Source organism: Ambystoma mexicanum, chromosome 4p (assembly GCF_040938575.1).
Source record: "Ambystoma mexicanum isolate Mex_15411 chromosome 4p, UKY_AmexF1_1, whole genome shotgun sequence".
Lineage (NCBI taxonomy): Eukaryota > Metazoa > Chordata > Amphibia > Caudata > Ambystomatidae > Ambystoma > Ambystoma mexicanum.
The window spans coordinates 118,497,663-118,512,621 of NC_090927.1; the positions used below are offsets into that span (position 1 = coordinate 118,497,663).

The 14,959-nt window shown below is 46.6% G+C and overlaps 1 protein-coding gene across 1 annotated transcript in view; it reads right to left on the reverse strand.

Annotated features, from left to right (window-relative positions):
• Nucleotides 1-14,959, reverse strand: part of EMILIN1 (elastin microfibril interfacer 1) — a 183,455-nt gene that overhangs the window by 22,853 nt on the left and 145,643 nt on the right. Inside the window, exons 3-4 of the mRNA XM_069605523.1 lie at nucleotides 13,153-13,379; nucleotides 8,206-10,404 (exon numbers count right to left, since the gene is read on the reverse strand). Of these exons, the coding sequence (XP_069461624.1) occupies nucleotides 8,206-10,404; nucleotides 13,153-13,379 (2,426 nt within the window). The remainder of the gene's footprint in view (nucleotides 1-8,205; nucleotides 10,405-13,152; nucleotides 13,380-14,959) is intronic.

The window sequence follows — 14,959 nt, forward strand, 5'->3', positions numbered from 1 at the left end:
TCATAACCTACCCCTTGTGTTCACCACAGCTTTGGACCCTAAGCATTTTCCAGTCAATGAGTTGGGCCATGGTTCTGACTGTCATAAGGCAGGATCCACTCTAAATATAATCAATGACCAGAAGAAATGATCCTTGAGCTATAAGGGATGTACAGTGGACAAGGATAGTACCGCAATCTGAATGAATAGCCGTGGCAATGCTTTGAAACTGGATGAATTAAACTTGGAGCCAATGGTGGGTAATGGCACCCAACGTCTGGAACCACGTCTGATCTTGAACGCGAGCGCTAATCAAAAAGGCAAAATGGCCGCTGCATTGCTGGGCCAGAGAATCCAGCAAGGGACCATCTGCGAAGCTCAGCCCTCCTGTAATTGATCAGGCTAGAGGTGTCCCTAGTGGAGCTCAATGGAGCAGCCACCTCCCCCTGAGAAGAAAGGGTTCAAAATAAGAGGCTTCCCCAGAAGAGCCTGCATCTCATCAGGGCAATGTGGCATCTAGTTAACGAGGGAGGCTCATAGCCAGCTCTTAACTTGCCACTGCCGTCCAAATCCGGAGAGGGAAATACATGGTCAGTTCCAGACTCTGGCCTGGAATTCCGGGATTACTTGCAGCACCCGGCAAAGAATGTGCCTACATATGGAGAACACATTGCCTAAGAGTAAAGGATAACTTTACACAAACAAGCTATTCTGGGTCCCTTTAAAGAGAACCTGCTGTGGCCGTGATGCCTCGGAAGGGGGTCACTGTGGACATACTCAGAAATTCTAAGCAGTCTTGTAATTTGGAAAAAACTGGACTCTATAAAGGTAGTGTAGCTGAGGCAAGGCCCTCCTCAACGGCCATACCTCTGAGCTGCAACACACCAGAAGAGCCGCTCGAAGGTTGGAGTAAATCAAATCTTATTTATCCTATCTGTGGAACCTCATCTAGCCTAAGAGAGATGTTATTCTGGAGCAGGCGTGGAAACACACATTGATCAACCTTCTGTGTTTCACCATCTACACGATGCTGTTACTTTCCGCTCCCCTGGGCTCATCCAACTACAAAACATATGTAGCCACTTCAAGCAGCACACATCATGGCTGTAAATCCAGAGGCCCTGGAGACGATCCTTGCAAATTCTAGGGGTTTCTCCTTGAGCAATCAGTCTCAAGACAAAGTATATGATTGTATATAACAGGGTTCTGGAACCTTTGGCTCCCCAGATGTTTTGGACTATGACTCCCATGATCCCTGACCCTTGACTATGCTGGCTACTGCCGATGGGAGTTGAAGTCCAAAACATCTGGAGAGACAAAGGTTGCAGACCCCTGGTATACAACATCATCCTCCGTTGCAATCCCGATAAGTTCTTTATGCCACAACCGGGTCACAGTATGATGAACAGGACATCAATTCCACCTGTCTCACTGTTGGGTCATGGAATGCATCTGGCTGTCACTCAAAACTGATGGACGAGAATTGTGTACATTTTGTAAGATCTCTTGATAGACATATGATGCAAGAGATCTGGACATACCAGCCCTCGGAATTGGAGTGTTTCTCTTGTTTATACACTAGGGCAAGTTGGCCAAAGAGTGGGAGAATGATGGGCTGCCTAATGATGTGGGTGTCTGTGGGGCTAAACATTTTATCAGGGACATGGTTGTTGCCAGTAGCACACTACTTGTAATTACATTTGTGTTTGTATCAGGGCACTTTCTGCAATGTCAACAGAGCACTGCTGGGACTGCCCTGTATGAGTCTTTTCAATAGGGCAAGACCTGCTTATTGATGGGAAGTGACGTTAACCTCAACCTGGGCTCCGCAAAAGAGTATGCACCATTTGATATCGAAGAAGACTTTGCTTTTGATGTGCCGCCCAGCTTCTTTTCAGGTGCCTGTTGGGAAGATCAGATTTTGTCATTTACTTGTAGGAGGCGGGCATACGGCAGCTTAACGGGAGAACACCTTCAGATAGCCCGGGGAAGGAAACCTTGAAGGGCCTAAATACAAATCGCACCACTATGGACTCCTTAGTCTCGCTCGACGGCTGGTCAAATATTGAGGATCTGAAGGTCGTTGATCGCCCAGAGAGTGATCATAAGCCACAAGTGCTCCCTTGCAGATTTTGAGCTGCGAGGGATGCAGCGCTCTCTCCAACTACAGTGTTGGCAACAACCGTTGTATACTCAAATCAGATGAATATGGTTTTAAAGAGCCTGGGTATCTGGCAGTGGCACAACTGTTGCGTATGAAGAGCACATTCTGAATGTGTCCAACCCAGTTGTAGTTATTGACTCCTTCGGGGTCCTGATGTGCAAATTGAAACCTCTTGTTGTAACTCACAAACCGCTTATTATGGATTTCAGGGGTAGCATGGCCCCCAAGTCACTGACGGCAATTGCAGGGAGGTCAACATGGCTTTACTAGACTCACTTAAAAGACAAAGTAGGGCTGCCAATGACATAGAAGACGGCTATTACTGCAGCAAAATCCCGGGCAAAGGGAAGATCTTGGGAACTATTAAATGATTGTATTAACCATTGAGATCACTCAAGATTCTGCACACTTGGGGCAGATGGGGGGGCACCACCTGCTGAGCCAAGCGGTCTCAACTCACATATTTTGGAATTGGATTGGGTTGTCCATTTTTCATCACTTTATAATGTTGATTGCGATAGTCCCTGGAGAGCTGACTGTTCAAACAGGGCAATGGCCCATAATAATGGCTGTTTTATTTGGGCTTTTTCAAAAAAGCAAATTTATTGAGGTCATAAGAGTCCTGGATCAGACATTAGTCCTTTTGACATATTGAAATCAGATGTTAACTTCTGGGCACTGATCTTTGAAATCCTGTTTAACTCTTTAGCCCATGTCTTTACAAGTTCCAAATAGGTGGAAACGATCTGTAATAGTCCCAATCTTTAACGATGACCGTTGCTGCGATCCTAAGTGTTATCACCCCGTCTCTCTAGTGTACGCAGCTGCAAAGCTCTTTGGAAGGTTGGGTTAAAAATGATTAGCCAATATCTACTGTCCAGGTTAGTTTCTATGAGGGTCTGGGCACAATAGAGCAAGCACTCAATTTGAATGTTTTGCAATGTGGCGGTCAGGTACAATGCTACGTTACACCTGACCTTCATTTACCTACCATGCATGTGCCTTTGATTGTGTTAATAGGAAGTGACCTCACACCACTTGAAAGAGAAGGGTTTGCAGGAACATCCTGTGCAAATCTTGAGGGAACTCCATCTTGATTTGGAGGTGAGTGTGCGATATGGTCTAAATGGTGATTAACCCACCCATTGTTTCCTGAGCGGGGTGAGCCGCAGGAGGGTGTATTGGCGTCTGTGCTCTTTAAATTGCACACCAGTGACCATGGATACTTCTCTATCCACGGTCGATGATGAATCCAAAGATGAAGACTATACATTGACAATCTTACGTTCTGCCGATGTTGCAGTGTTAACGGCCTGGAATCTTCTAGAATTGGAGCTTCTGATTGATAAATATACTGCTTTCAGGGCCGCTCATGTCCTATCATTCAACGATGCCAAATCTTAGGTCGTGGTCTCGATTCAAAACCTTAAATCCTTGCATATATTTAAATGCAAGGGCAATAAAATGGAGACAGTTGGCGTAACTGTCTCTTAATCCATGCGATAGGCAGATCATGCCAGAAAGCAGGCCGTAAGAATGAAACGGATTTGGCTTGTTTACGTTTTGCCAGATCAAGCCATCTAATTCAACCTATGATACTGATATATCGGGCCCAAACTGTAGACGCTGTTGCATAAGAAGCAGTTGCGCGGCGCATGCTAAAACGGATGTGTCAGCCAGGGGAGAACATTAATTTGACTCCCCCAGGCAACTCCAGTTTTTGCTTTGCTTCTTCCTTTAGGGGACAGATTATTGATGGCTAGCTGGCACTAAAACCATTATTGATATGGCTCTCCAGATGGGCTAATCCAGCAGCATCCCTTACGATGAGAATCTTTAGTGACTTGCTAAATAATGACATCTCAAATAGGATCGAGCGGTTAAGCTACGCGAAGGTCCGTCTCGATCACCTGGTCCTGGGCTCTTGGTTTCTAAACCCAGCGATGAAGGAATAAGTTTAAAGGCATCCGCAAAGTTCGTTATAGAGAATATTGTACCTCACAAAGAGAAGCATAAGTTTTATAGCGAAGCATTACCCAGATTTTCCTTAATGGTGTAGACAGCTGTGTGTCCTGAGTCCCCAGTCCTGCCCGTTATGGATCACAAATTTGTACTCACACTCTCTCCTATACAAATTTAGGAACTAAATGTTAGTTGAAGGGGAGGGGATTTGTTAAGGGCAAAAACCAGAGTACCGGGCAGTTGCATCTGGGTGCAGCTGTAATGAGAGCCGCTCTGAACAGAATTAGCAGCAGAGATGCGTTTTCAAGTCCTTCTGGAAAGCAAAGCGTGAGTTGGCCATACGGTCGCTGAGAGGAAGATTGTTCCACTACCGAAAAGGCCATCCCAAGTATATATCTATGCTGCAAAAAAGGAATAATCATCAAACATTTATATGAGGATCGAAGCGGACTCATTGACAAGCAAGGCTGAGTCTTATGCACGGGGATGCTTAGGTGCCGTGGCATGGACACATTTGTAGATTAAATACTGCATCTTAAAAATGATGCGTTAGTGAACAGACAAGATAACATATGCAAAGATTGTCGATAAGAGGAAATTTGCTAGGATTGAGGAAGCTTCAAATAAGCCGAACAGCTGCATTTTCAGTATTTTGAAGACCTGATATTCTGGGATACCTGAATACAAGGCGTTGGCACAGGCCAACCATGAAATGAACCAGGCTACAGACCGCTGCAGCGTCATATGCATTATGAAGATTGGGAAAAAAGCGTTAAGCATTCGAAGATCAACAAAAAGGTTGATTTGAGTTCATAACTTACTTGGTGGGCGGACCCAAATCGGCAACCGAGATAACACCGCGGCTCTTTACCTTGTTGGGAAAGGTTGCAGGTAGCCCAGGAAGTGAAAGGCGTAGCGAGGCATTTATGTGGGCCCATAAGCATTGGGACGGTGGGTTTGGAGGGCTTTAATGAAAGTCCATTATTAGCCATCCATAGTTTGACTTTTACAAGGCAGAGCTGAAGGTGGAAATAATTCTCAGAGCGGCCGCAGGACCCGAGATATCGCTGTATCCCGTCAGCATAAGAGAGGAACGGAAGGCTGAATTTTCAAAGAATAGCCATCAACGATTACATATTGATATTCAGCAGAAGGGGTGACAATGAGGACCCCTGAGCCACACCACAGGTCACCAGGGTAAAGTCAGAAGTAAACAGACCAATCATCGCAGTCTTTCAGTAAGGAAGCTGCAGAACCATTTAAAGAGAGTGGTCTGATAACCCAAGCAAGGATTTTTGCCTGTAATCGGGTGATCAAAGGTGGCAGACAAATCAAGCAGCACAAACACAGACACGTGACCAGAGAGTCAGAGTTATGCAAAATACCATCCCAAACGGAAACCAAAAAAAGATGATCATGCATGAATGTTTGCAATTGTGGTGTGACCAACTTCTCCAAGATCTTAGCCAACCAGGGTAAGCCAGCATTTGGTGAATATATACTCAGCACACCTGGAAACAAAGAGGCTTTCATTCATAAGGGAGCCATAAGAGCGGTCTTTACGCCCCAAAGAGCCACCCCCTGATTCAAGGCGAGATTGAACCAATTTGTGATAGGAGTGGATATTGACAAGCGACTGATGACCAGAGCAGGAAACACATCCGATTGAGCCCGAGTGGGCTTCAGACTTTGGAATAGTGGTTGGAGCACATCCTCAGAGACTAGTTGAAAAACAAAAGGGGGCCCCGAGCACGGCGTTTCATTGGTTCCGATACGGGGACCAAATGAGCTGCCTTTTGTAGGTTTTGTGTGGTTTTTGTTGGGAATTTTCCTTATCTTAAATATAAGACTTCATTAGAATCATTGGCCCATTGAAGTGAGGGTTCAGGTTTCTATGCAATACACAGAGGATTAGTCATGTTACCCCCAAATGCTAAAGAAGGAAGTGGAAGTGGGGTGGGCACTGCAGGAGGAGTCTGATACTGAAATACTGGTCTGAGCGACTGTGTGTTGCAGTGTATGTTTTTTTGTTCAATTGATTCTTTTTTGAGAAAGGAGAGGCTCTTTCCTGTTCCCAGATCCTGCCACCATGGCAGGTGCAGGACATCACGAATGCACCTTCAGTTACTGAAGGATGAGTTTGTTTGCCAGGCTGTTCAGGGATACTTGCTGGCTGCTTACAACATCAGTGGCAAATGAATGTTGCTGCGGGGCACAGTCTAGTGCGGGGCACAGCTTAGTGTGGGGCACAGTCTAGTGCGAGGTATAGTCTAGTGCAGGGCAGTCTAGTGCAGGGCACAGTCTAGTGTGGGGTATAGTCTAATGCGGGGTATAGTCTAGTGCAGGGTATAGTCTAGCGCGGGGCACAGTCTAGTGCGGGGCACAGTCTAGTGCGGGGCATAGTCTAGTGCGTGGCACAGTCTAGTGCAGGGTATAGTCTAACGCGGGCACAGTCTAGCGCGGGGCACAGTCTAGTGTGGGGCACAGTCTAGTACAGGGTATAGTCTAGTGTGTGGCACAGTCTAGTGCGTGGCACAGTCTAGTGCAGGGCACAGTCTAGTGCGGGGTATCGTCTAGTTTGGGGCACAGTATAGTGCAGGGCACAGTCTATTGTGGGGTATAGTCTAGCGCAGGGCGCAGGGTATAGTCTAGCGCAGGGTATAGTCTAGCGTGGGGCACAGTCTAGCGCAGGGCACAGTCTAGTGCGGGGCACAGTCTAGTGCAGCATATAGTCTAGTGTGGGGTATAGTCTAGTGCGTGGCACAATCCAGTGCAGGGCACATTCTAGTGCTGGGTATAGTCTAGTGCTGGGTATAGTCTAGTGCAGGGTATAGTCTAGCGTGGGGCACAGTCTAGCACGGGGCACAGTCTAGTGCGGGCACAGTCTAGTGCGGGGTACAGTCTATTCCGGGGCACAATCTAGCACGGGGTATAGTCTAGCGCGGGGCACAGTCTAGCGCGGGGCACAGTCTAGCGCGGGGCACAGTCTAGCGCGGGGCACAGTCTAGCGCGGGGTATAGTCTAGCGCGGGGCATAGTCTAGTGCAGCATATAGTCTAGTGTGGGGTATAGTCTAGTGCGTGGCACAGTCCAGTGCAGGGCACATTCTAGTGCTGGGTATAGTCTAGTGCTGGGTATAGTCTAGTGCAGGGTATAGTCTAGTGCAGGGTATAGTCTAGCGTGGGGCACAGTCTAGCACGGGGCACAGTCTAGTGCGGGCACAGTCTAGTGCGGGGTACAGTCTATTGCGGGGCACAATCTAGCACGGGGTATAGTCTAGCGTGAGGCACAGTCTAGCGCGGGGCACAGTCTAGTGCGGGGTATAGTCTAGCGCGGGGCACAGTCTAGCGCGGGGCACAGTCTAGCGCGGGGTATAGTCTAGCGCGGGGCATAGTCTAGCGCGGGGCACAGTCTAGTGTGGGGCACAGTCTAGCGCGGGGTATACTCGGTTTGTGAATGCTAGTTCCTTGTCAATGAGTGGCTGCATTTGATGATCTCTGCAGTATGGGCATATAATACAGGCTGAACCTCTGGCATAGTTTATTCTTTCTTTTATTTAACTATATTCTGGAATTTATGTTTTGCTTTTGTAAGACCTATGTGCTATGTACGTTTAGGGATTAATAGTGTTAATATAGAAATAAAGGAATTGAATTCATTATATTACTTTACCTTTTCATCAGGATCTGCCTGTCTTCATATAACATGATAGTCACTGATGAAGCGGCCAACCAGACCGTAAGTCAGCTATCTGTAGCTAAACGGACAGGCGTGGCCTGAATAAAAGTTCTCACCCCAGAGACTATGAAAGGGATCCGGCCAGTACTATCCCTGCCCCGGTTACGTCAGTAGGATTTCTATATAATCCCTCTCAGGACCATCAATATGTTGATACAGGTGCGTTTCTGCAATCTGTGAACAGAGCGTGGAAACGTACTGCACCAAGGTTGCAGCAACGTGTGTTACCCTTTATGGCTTACGGTACATGTTAAACTAACTGGACAATGCTATTCTCTTTGAGTCATAGTGAGATTTCTGAGTTCCAAACTGAGGCTTAGCAAAGGCCGCTAGACATTACGAGTAGTGAATGAAATCTCTTACCCATGAAGTCCTGCACAGTGAAGTTCTGGAACTCAGAAGACAAGACGAGAACCGAACTGTTCAAGGTGTTGAGTCGCTTGTTGATGCCGTTAAGTTGCGTGCTGTGGAGCTTCTCAAACCAGGAGCTGTGAGTCTTCACGGTGTTGTTCACCTCATGGATACAGTTCCAAAGACTGGATACGTGCTTGTTCAAGCCCTCCTTGATCGTCTTTAGGCTCCCCGAGACTGTGTCCAGCTTGTCACAGACGGTTTCGAGCTTCGACAACCGTTCCTCCATTCCCCCAGAGGAACGGCGGCACTCTTCTGTCTCCACAAGCACAGTGGAACTGAAACGGTCAATTTCTTTGTTGACGGTGATAAACTTCTCGTCACTGTCTCCGATATGCTCTGTCACCTCCTGCTGAATTTTGTTGATCTCTGATATGATCATATCCTTGGTGGTTCCCAGTTCGTGAATGTCAGTCTGGTGCTTATCCACAGTCTCTTGTAAGTCTTTGATTGTGTCATTGAGGGAGCTGAATGTTATGATAACATCAGACAACTCTCCTTGCATCGATTTCAAGTCAATATTAGACGTTCCGCCAAAGACGCTGAACCCATCTAGAGTCTTGTTGGATTCGATGAGGGCCTTGTCCTCATCTGCTTTCTTCTGAAGCAGCTGACATGTGACTTTGCATTCTTCCACGTCCTCTTTCAGTTTTCCCACTTCTTCCTGGAGATTGGAGCACACCTGCCCACAGCTTTTATAGTCAAACTGTATCATGGTTGTGAGAGCCTTAAGGTCGTTCTCAAGTTTCCCCAACTTCCCGTTTGTCCGGTTATGGTACAGAACCATGTCCTTGTGTGTAGAATCATATGTGTGCATACCATTGCTAATGGAAGAGGTGAGACGGTCGCCCAGGTTGTTCATATCAGAGGTCATTCGGATTAGGCTTTCTCCATTCAATTCAACGACCGCTCTCATGTTCAATACATCTTCTTCCAGATTATCGACCCTGTCTGTTAGGGACTCACTGGAAAGGTTGAGCTGCTGGATGCCAGAAACGATGATGCGAATTTGCCCCTCGTTGTCCTCTACTCTCCTCTCAAGGTCAATGACGATATCAGTGATTTCAGAATTACCAGAGGAAAAGATATCAGTGCAGTTGTCAACCGCAGTCCTCAACTGGTTCTTTAGGTCTTTCATGTCCAAGATGACTTTGTCCAGAGCTCCATTATTCTGGCCAATGCTATGTTGAAGGATATTGATATCAAAAGCAAGGTTGGACATGGTTTGGCCAACCGAGTCCTCAAACCCGGAGCTATTACCAATCTCAGAAAGAAGTATTTTAATCTTTTCCTCATTGCCATGGACTCGATCAGTGAACTCGCCTCTCAATTTACGAACCTCGTCCTGGATGTAACTACGTAGGTCATCTCGATAGTAATAGTAATGTTCCTCCAAGGTCCTTTGAGTGGTGTTCATTCGGCCCTCGATGTTTTCTAAGCGGCTATTAACCATCTGATCTATATGAGCCCCATTATCCTTTTTGTGGTCGTCTAGCTCATTCTCCAGTCGTCCATTCAAGTTGTGGAATGAATTAAACACAGAGTCAACCGTTTTCTCCACCTCGCCCAATTTCGATTTAAGATTTTCCACCTCGGCGCAGCAGTCTTTTGGCATATGAGTCGTCAGCTCTGTAACATGCCTATGGATGTTCTGCACAGCGTCACGATTCCTCTGGTCGATGGATGTCATCATTTTTTCCAGTGCACGCATCCTCTCTCTGTCCTCCTCCTGCTGCTTTCGGAAGCCCTCAACTTCAGACAGGCAGGATGAGCAGGACTGTACCATTCTACGATCCAACTCTCTCAGGATATCCCCCTTCAAATCAAGCAGCCTCTGGTTTATGTTGGGATCAATGCCGGACGGTGTTTTACCATTGCTGAGATTGCCTAATTCCTCGTCGTGATCGGTGATGCGGTTGTCCAGCTGATCCAGTCGCCGCTGGAGGTCATTGAGCGTCTCCTTCATCTCAGGGTGCGCGGCTGCATCTGCGGGCTGCTTGCCATTAAGGGTTGTTTCTAAAGTCTGTCGAATCTCCAACTGGAACTTCTCTGTCATGCCTTGCAAGGTAGACTGCAGGTCGTGGAGGTCTTTTGTCAAGCTCTGTACCTTCTCTTCCAGCTGTTTCACTTTCTCCGAGTCACCTGCTCGCCCTGAGAAGAAAATTAACATGTAGTTAGAGATCAAAATATGCAAACACACATCTGCTACAAAAGACTTGAAAAGAAGGTAGTCTTCTCCCATGATCTTATTTTACTAAGTGCCCTTGTGCATTTTCCCATGCTTATAGGTGGTTTCTGCAAAATGTACCCAAACTCAATATAGGTAACAGGGTTCTGGAAATGCGGCTGTTAAGATGGATTGGGGTTGGATTTTGGGAGGCCAACCTATTATGTTGAACAGGGAGAAACAGAGGACTAGCCAAACCCATTCAAGGTAAGGTAGCAGAGCGGCAAGGCTTAGTCACTGGAGGGCTGTTAGAGTGGTATAGGGCTGCAATTTTCCGCACAGAGCAACACCAATCATTCAAGTTAGGCGGATAAGTACACAAATATACAATCATTTGATAGCCGTTTCAAATACACACTAAGCAAGTAAAACCTCTTGACAAACATTGTCACACACTTTCTATAAAACAGATATGTACATTCACCCTTAAGAGAAGAACCAGTGAGAAACGGGCACGTACTTACACCCCCCCATCCCTTCTCTCTCTCTGCACTTCCGAATGCTCAGAAGGCCGAGTAGGACCGCATCTCTCTTTCATTGTTTATGTTTGCATTTCACTCCCCCGTTCCCTCCCCGTTGCCCCCCCTACCCTGTGGCAGCTTTGAAAAACAATGTACTTGCTATATAAGCACCTTACAAATGCACAATAAATAAATAAATAAAATACAATTCAGTAAAGTCACCTTTCAGAGGGGCCACAAAGGAGTTTCACTAACACGTAATGACACCACTCTTGTGGGCTATCAGTTTCCCCATAGAATGAAGTAAAGGACAAGGGAATTAAAGCGTAAGGCTTTACTGACCTCCAAAAAGCCAGGGCAGGGGTCCAAAGCTAAAAGAAAGGGGGTCCCATAGAAGCCCATGAGAGGAAAGCAGCAAAAAGAAAGTCTTTCCTAACTGTGGCTCCCCAGACTACGGCTCCCATGATCCCACACCATTGACTATGGTGGTTCAGGCTGATGGGAGTTGTAGTTTAAAACATCTCGAGAGTCAAAGGTTGCAGAGCCTTGCAATAGAACTATATTTACATATAACATGTTGTACCTGCATAACATGTAACTTAAATTCAAGTGGCAACTTTTGGTGTCTGAATATAGACAGTAGCTGGTTGAAGGAAGCAGTTTGGCATGAAAGATTTGTGTAGAACAAAACAATTTCACCAAACAGCAGTAAATGGCATTCTCCTGCACATTGATCTTTATTCCTTGTGAAATTGCTTGGTCTTCTCCTTAACCGCATGGCGCGGCACCCGAGATTGCCACAATAAGGAAACATGAACAAAGGGGACCCCTCTGCTACGGATCAAGAAAACGTATTTAACCCCCAACTACAATAAATATCTTCCAATTGTCATATTTATTTCACTGTGATGTGGTCATTCAGATTCAATTGCAGTTAACCCTCATTCCGAGCCTTATATAGGAGCCAGGTGTGAGTCGACTTGTGTTTTGTGCATCACGCGCTTCCTCAGGACCCCAATCTCATCACCTTGCCTGCATCTCTAGAATTCCTCATACATGGTTCATGTACATTGTATTGGAATTGATGCACACACGATTGAAGGAAGAGAATGATTCCTGGATCTGCATTACCATAGCATGGTGTATAAACACAAACATGAACAGAGGACTGTTGCACTGACCACTGCATTCTTCATTTTTCGTTATTCAAGCAGAAGAGTCAAAATGATTGTACTTTGCTGTTCTCCCGAAGGATTTCCTACTTAATGTTATGTTATGTTATGTTAAAGGTACTTATATAGCGCACCGTCACCAACGGAATTGGTCCCCAGGCGCTCTGGCGGATCTGTAAACAGGAAGGAGGGTGGGTAGGGTTAGCCGGGAGGAGGGGAGTAGGAGAGTGGGAGAGGTGATGTGCTGCTGGCAGCTTCAGCTCGGTATACACCGAGTGCTGGGCTTTGGTGCAAGTATCAGATTGGGCAAGACTTTATGTGCTGTAGGTGCTGATTATGTGTTGTTGATGCAGTGTGGTGAAGTGCGTGCGGATTGCTGGTTGAGTATGCAGAAAATTGAGGGGGAATGCAGCGTACAACATAGTGCTCAACATAGTGTGTGTTCTTTCTATATGGCGTAAATTGCACAGTGTGAACCACAGTGTTACTCTGCATTGCATGAGCGCAGGAGATTTCCATGCACTCTTTAGATAGCCTGTAAGAAGGTGAGTTATGAGTGAGATTGGCTGTCAGTCTCCATCCTGCTACCATCGGAGGAGCCTGTAACGTTGGGACTCATGATCCAACCCAAGTTTTGACGCTGGACTAAAACCAATGTGCAGGTATGGGCAAAATACGTGTTGCCGCGGCACCTGAAAATCTGAAACATGTGTGATCACAATGTGCATTATCACCTGGTTAAGATCAGGCATAATCCAAAAGACACTATTACTTAAAAACAGCCTGCAAAGTCTAACTTTGCTATGTAAATGTTCAAAATTGCATGCAGGGTCCCCAACAGCCCCCAACTGCTAGCGTTGGCGACCCCTGCAAGGATATGCACTTTAGTGGGGCAATTTTTCTAAAAATGTTTATAAGAATTCAGTAAGAAAATATTGGTCATACGAATTCATTTGAGGTTCTAATTATTGTTATTGATTTCCGGAAGTTCTAATAAGCTACTTATAAGCATCTTGAAAGGCATGTGTGAGCAGGTCACCTTCTCCGCCGATGCCGATGAGGGTGTTTCCGCCGCTTCCACCGATAGCCCCGGACAGATTGGGTCGCACAGGTTTGGGTCGCGGCTTTGTAGTCGTTATCATCTGTATCCCGGTGGCGGGCCCCTCCATGCAGTCGTCACCCGAGTAACCATGGCAACACTTCCACTCCATGTCGGTTACCATTTTGTAGGCCACCTTGTAGCGCGGCCTCATGAAATTGCGATACCTGGAAACAGAAGAAAGAACTCAGGCGTAAAGTTATGGTCTAGGTAGACAAGAGGCACCACAGGGACAAAGCAAAGGCAGTGCAGCTTGGAAATTAGTAACAACAATTGAAACTGAGTTGCGGCTATAAGAGAAAATGTACAATGCATTGCCGGCCTATTGAAGGCCATTTCCATAAAAGTGGGTTTAGTTTCCATAAAAACTTCAGATCTTTTATGTGAGAAAATGGTTGCGAGTGAGTTTGTGTGAAGGTGTGTGGTTGTGTGAGGGTATATGAGTGAGGGTGTGTTTCTGAGAGAGGGAGGGTATGTGTGAGGGTGTGTGTGAGTGGGTTTGCGTCTGGGTGTGTTTGAGGGTATAGGAGTGTGTTTTTCTAAGAGATTGTGAGGGTGTGTGTGAGTGGGTTTGCGTGTGTGTGAGGGTGTATGAGTGAGTGTGTGTTTCTGAGAGAGTGTAAGGGTATGTGTGAGTTTGTGTGAAGGTGTGTGGTTGTGTGAGGGTGTGTGTGAGGGTGAATGAGTGTGTCTGTTTCTGAGAGAGTGTGAGGCTGTGCGTGAGGGTGTGTGTGAGTGAGTGGGTTTGCATGTGTGTGAGGGTATATGAGTGAGTGTGTGTTTCTGAGAGAGTGTGAGGGTGTGTGTGAGTGAGTTTGTGTGAAGGTGTGTGGTCGTGTGAGGGTGTGTGTGCGAGTGGATGGGTGAGTGTGTTTCTGAGAGAGTGTGAGGCTGTGCGTGAGGTTGTGTGTGAGTGGGTTTACACGTGTGTAAGGGTATATGAGTGAGTGTGTGTTTCTGAGAAAGTGTGAGGGTGTGTGAGTGAGTTTGTGTGAAGGTGTGTGGTCGTGTGAGGGTGTTGTGACGGTGTATGGGTGAGTGTGTGTTTCTGAGAGAGTGTGAGGCTGTCTGTGAGGTTGTGTGTGAGTGGGTTTACATGTGTGTGAGGCTATATGAGTGAGTGTGTGTTTCTGAGAGAGTGTAAGGGTGTGCGTGAGTGAGTTTGTGTGAAGGTGTGTGGTCGTGTGTGAGTGTGTCTGTTTCTGAGAGAGTGTGAGACTGTGTGTGAGGTTGTGTGTGAGTGGGTTTACATGTGTGTGCGGGTATATGAGTGAGTGTGTGTTTCTGAGAGAGTGTGAGGGTGTGTGTGAGTGAGTTTGTGTGAAGGTGTGTGGTCGTGTGTGAGTGTGTCTGTTTCTGAGAGAGTGTGAGGCTGTGCGTGAGGTGTGTGAGTGGGTTTACATGTGTGTGAGGGTATATGAGTGAGTGTGTGTTTCTGAGAGAGTGTGAGGGTGTGTGTGAGTGAGTTTGTGTGGTCCGCAACCAGGGTTTTAAGTGGCCACAGGCTAGCTGGGGCTGAGCCCCAGCAGTCCCCCAAAGCGTCTGTTGAGCCGGGGTCACTTGCTGGTCACTGCTAGAGTCCGGGTTCTAATCCCCACCATGGCAAAAGAAAGTACATTTTTCTGTTTGCCGTTGGGATGCTGAGTGGTGGTTAGCAAGTGTTATTTGTCAAGCTGTCTGACAAATATCAGGAAAATGTGTTTTTTAGGCAGCTAAGCAAATGGCATTATTTGCTTAGAGCAGAGTG